The sequence below is a fragment of the Gymnoscopelus microlampas genome (assembly GCF_963454915.1).
Source record: "Gymnoscopelus microlampas genome assembly, chromosome: 13".
NCBI lineage: Eukaryota > Metazoa > Chordata > Actinopteri > Myctophiformes > Myctophidae > Gymnoscopelus > Gymnoscopelus microlampas.
In genome coordinates, this window is record NC_139950.1 from 24156530 (window position 1) to 24161510 (window position 4981).

Sequence of the window (4981 nt, forward strand, 5' to 3'; positions counted from 1 at the left end):
CTCTGTTTGCTCTGCAACCATCTGTTGATTTTTTTTCCAACAGATGTTTTTTAACAATAACCTAAAACTCAAAAAGGTGTCATAATGAACCCTGATCATCAGTGAATCTAGTAGATTCAGTCATTCTGTCAGGGGGAGAGGTGTTTGCTGTAGACTTTCAACTTTTCACCTGCCACCTCTTCCTTAAACTTTAAATATTACCTTGAGTTCCTAATTAGTGTGAAAAGCCTGGTAGTGCAAGAGGAAAGGAGAGGCCTTGTATGCGGAAGGTTGGGGGTTTGAATCTTGGTCATGGTAAATCTCTATCTTTGCTCTTTTTAAGGCAAGGAGCGTGGAATCAGCCCGCCTCCCTCCTCACGCCCTCTTTTAGCTCCGGTAGGAGCATGGGTAAAGCCCACCTCCAGTGGGAGGAGCTTAATACATTTACATACTAAGCAAAGCAATTTTTGTTGTATTTTATTGACATTGTTAGTATTATAAGTGACTTATTTGTTAGTTTTTTTAACCACTGTTTTATGTTCTTTTATTGAGGCACTTTGAAGTTTTGTATTGATTGTTGTTTTGGTTGTTTGAGATATTTTGTATTAGTTGTTTGAGTTGTCTTTTGTATTAGTTGAGTTTTGAACCCTGAACCTTTGGTTTATGAACCTCTGGTTCATCTATTGAGCCACGCTGGCACAGAAGATGCAATTGGGAATGTAATACTTAGCTGGCGTTTTACAATTTAGATGGAAAGTGAAAAATGCTCTTTGGGAGTTTTGAACCCAGAACCTTTGGTTTATAAACCCCTGATTCATCTATGGAGCCACACTGGCATAGAAGAAGAAGTCGGGGATGTAATACGTAGCTTGCGTTTTACAATTTAGATGGAAAGTGAAAAATGCTCTTTGGGAGTTTTGAACCCAGAACCTTTGGTTTCTAAACCCCTGACTCATTTATTGAGCCACGCTGACATAGAAGATGTAATTGGGAATGTAATACTTAGCTCACGTTTTACAATTTAGATGGAAAGTGTGAAATGCTCTTTGGGAGTTTTGAACCCAGAACCTTTGGTTAATAAACCCCTGATTCATCTATGGAGCTACACTGGCATAGAAGAAGCAATCGGGGATGTAATACATAGCTCGCGTTTTACAATTTAGATGGAAAGTGAAAAATGCTCTTTGGGAGTTTTGAACCCAGAACCTTTGGATTATAAACCCCTGATTTATCATTTGAGCCATGCTAGCATGAAATCAGCCCAAAATACTCAAAAAATAAGTATTTTCATCTTTTTTTCTCCCACCTCATAGCTGACTTGTAATGCATTCATATCCATGTAAACACTTTTTAAAATATTATGTTGGGTTAGGGCTAGGGTTTCATCTTTCAAAATATCTTGTTTTCTATTATAAAAATGTTAAAATTCATTCATTAAATTTCCTATAATGAAGGCAATGGATAATGATGTTATCTAGCTAGAATAGAATAATTAAGAATAATAATTAGAACACACTGACAAAAAAAAAAGAAAAAAGGTTTCGTTTTTTAACTTTAAAAAATGTTAAAATTATTAAAAATAGTGACACTAGTGGTGTTAGGGTCCGAAATGACCCGTATACCATAGAAGGTAAAAAGTCATTTATTTTTCATAAACTCAAACTAATTGAGGACAAGTCTCTCTCACTCTCAAACATGTAAACATTGAATATTGATAATTTGGGGGGAATTGAGCCACACTATCTTTGCCGGGTCATTTCGGACCCTAACACCACAAGTGTCACTTTTTTTTTTTAGACCATCAGAATTAATTAAAATGATGATAAATAATTTTGTTACGTTAAAATGGCTATTTCTGACATATCATGAAGCCTCGTTCCAATAAAGAAATGTAAAGGGTACTTTTTACCTATTTAAACTTGAAAACGGGTCAAAAAAGACCCTAACACAATGGAAGGGTTAATAGCAATCATATCTTAGATTTATTGAATTTAGAGGGGGTGGGGGGGATACCATTTTGTAATTCATTGTCAGTAAGTTGTCAGTATCAGCGTTTTGCGACGACGTCGTATCGACGTTGTAAAAGATGTGTCTTTTCAACGGATATCTTTTTACCCACTGGGCACACACAATACAACGCCCATACGCCGTGCATACGCCGTCAATACGACGTCCGAGTCAGACCTCAGTCAGCAGCTATTTTCGATCCCAGGCCTCAACATTGTGTCTAAGTGTCCCTGAACAAGACACTTAAAGGAATAGTTTACCCTAAAATTACTTATTTTCTATCAATTACACACTCCATGAAGCCTTCAATTCATGAAGATTTTTTTGTTTTTGACACATTCCTGAGCACAGACTCATATTGGTTGGATCGGCAGTGCCACGTAGGTGTGAAGGTAGCTTATTCAAAGAACCACTTTTAGCACTATTTAGCACCATTTTTGTTTAGTGACATATTATCTACAGCCTGCAGATCATGTGTTTACCTGTAGACTACAGGTAAACACATTTGAACATGAAGTTGATGATCAAAATGACAGCTTCTGTAACCTAAAGCTGGGTCATAGACTTATAGTTGTTTAATAATAAGGCATGTGGATTACTTAGGCTTACGAATACTTGGAAAGACACATTATAAGAACATTTAGCCAACATAATGTGAAACGGTATTTATGATCTGGATTCTTACCGCAGATGTCAGAAACATTTGAGGCCCTCACTGTTAAAACATGCTCATCTAAACAACCTTCTGCCGACTTCTTTCCACTTCTTAATGTGCTTATGCCTGCGAGCAAGACGCACACGCACACGCACACGCACACACACACACACACACACACACACACACACACACACACACACACACACACACACACACACACACACACACACACACACACACACACACACACACACACACACACACACACACACACTTTACTTTCCATTTGACCCGCTAACCTGGCCCCACCTACGTAATTACCGCATCAGAGTCGGTGAAATTCCTCGGGGTTATTTTGGATAAGCTGCGCAGGGGGGGGAAAACACCGCATATATGTTGTAATTATCACACTATTACAGTTGCGCATTCAATTACAGCTGCGATCAAATGCTCACGGCTCGATGTTTAGGGGTCTTTTTTATTTATAAAAAACACACAGTCTAAAAGACATGTTTGTCCCCCTAAAGCGAGTAGTGATGTTAGTGGTTTGACACAGAGGATTAAAAAATGGTTGCTCTCTAAAATGGAAATGCGGTAACATGCATTTCCCAGCTTGTGTTGTTAATTATGGGCTCATTTGCATTTACCCCCGTTATACACGGATTTAATTAAACATTTCAACAAGCTTTTAAACAGAACGTGTGCCTAAAGTTCAAATGAAAAAATAAAAAAGCCAATCCGAAGCTATGTGGTTCGTTTGTGTCATACATGTAGGCCTAACCCTAATCCTAAAATAAAAATACATGCAGTTTGCCATAATGCGCGAATTGGGGCACGCACAGAATAGAAAAATGACTTTAACTATGGAAAATGAGTTAACTGATCTTTATTGGGTGAACATGTATGTAAGGGTGGTCGCCTTAAAAGATACATTCAACATTTCACTGTCATTTTGGAACTATAAATCCACATTCCCTCAAAAACGTGACTCCAAATATTAAGCCAAGTGCTGCTGTCAAAATATGTCCCAATCATGAGTGACAATGCCCAAGTGAGGAAGTCTGTCAAATAGGATCAGAAGAAAATGAAACCTGAATGATATCCAGTATTTTTGCCTCTATATTTTAGATTCAAGTTCCCCCCCCCCCCCCATGACATTTCAAATAGTCAAAAAGTAATCTTTTGAGGAAAAGGATGTGTATAAAATGGAACTTCATGGCCAATTCGTTCTCTTTGGAATATTTGGAAAGATTTTACATACAGCATTTTTTTCTCTTTTCTTTCTTTCAAAGTTAATAAACAATTTTCAAATTCAGAAACACCAACTAAACGTGGTCACTGTAACTGACCCAAATAACATATTTACATATTTCAGCCCCTCGAACGTAGCTGACTAAAACAAATCTCTTTTTGTTCCTAAAATAACAAATTTTCGAGAAATAAAAACTATACACAATTTTGATGATTGGGTCTTGTTTGGAGGTAATAAGAGCGCAGTGCAGTCAGCTCCATGTGGAACAGTTGTTAATTCTACCTTTCCAGAAGAAGTCCTGTCCATTAGAGTCAGGAGGACGCTGGTGGTCATGAGGAGTTTGGTCCAAACAACATGTGACTCATTCATGGTGGTGGGAGGGGACATCCATAACCACTTAAACCCCATTATGTTGTGGAGCGGAATCCCTCAGGGATCTATACTAGTGTATTTTTTATTATTGTGGGGAGAGCTTTCGCTGAAAATAGCAGATCGACGCGTTGTGAGCTTGTCGATCTGCTATTTTCACCGAAAGCTTTCCCCACAATACGGATGCATGGGGTTTAACTGGTTAAAACTAATTCTTCATTCTTGATAAAATCTTAGTGGCCCACTGCTGAACAATACATTTTCTTTCTCTTTCTTCCAGGGAACTGTAGGGACGGTTTTCTCTTTTGTCAATTTTTTTGTGTTGTGTTTTTGTCTTTAAGATGGGAGTTGACAAAATGTCCAATTGTTGAGCGTTCCTGCAGCCATTTCATTACTTTAAGGGTTCATAAAGTGTTTTTTTCCCCCTCGTCTTTAAAAGAGAGAAAGAAAGAAAAAACAATCAATACACTAATCAAGAAAAAGAAATGGAGACTGGAGCTTGGAGAAAAGAAGTTGGAGTTGTGGGGAGAAGGAGAAAAAAAAACAACAATCACAAGACTTGGAACCTCCAGGAGGCCTGGTCTTTGTAGTCCAAGCAGTCTGTGGCGTTGAAGTTGAGCTTCCAAGAGGAAGCAGCAGTCTGCTCTTTGTAATCCAGGCAGTCGGAGGAGTTGAACGCCAGGCCGGAGCCCCCGTACGCCTGCGGGTGCGGGTGG

The 4981-nt window shown here is 38.5% G+C and overlaps 1 protein-coding gene across 1 annotated transcript in view; it reads right to left on the reverse strand.

The window, feature by feature from the left end:
- Nucleotides 1-3601: 3601 nt before the first annotated feature.
- The window catches only part of otx1 (orthodenticle homeobox 1), a 5255-nt gene continuing 3875 nt past the window's right edge, over nt 3602-4981 (reverse strand). Inside the window, exon 3 of the mRNA XM_084076590.1 lies at nt 3602-4981. This exon is cut by the window's right edge and continues 608 nt beyond it. Coding sequence (XP_083932716.1) covers nt 4816-4981 — 166 coding nt within the window. The 3' untranslated portion in view covers nt 3602-4815.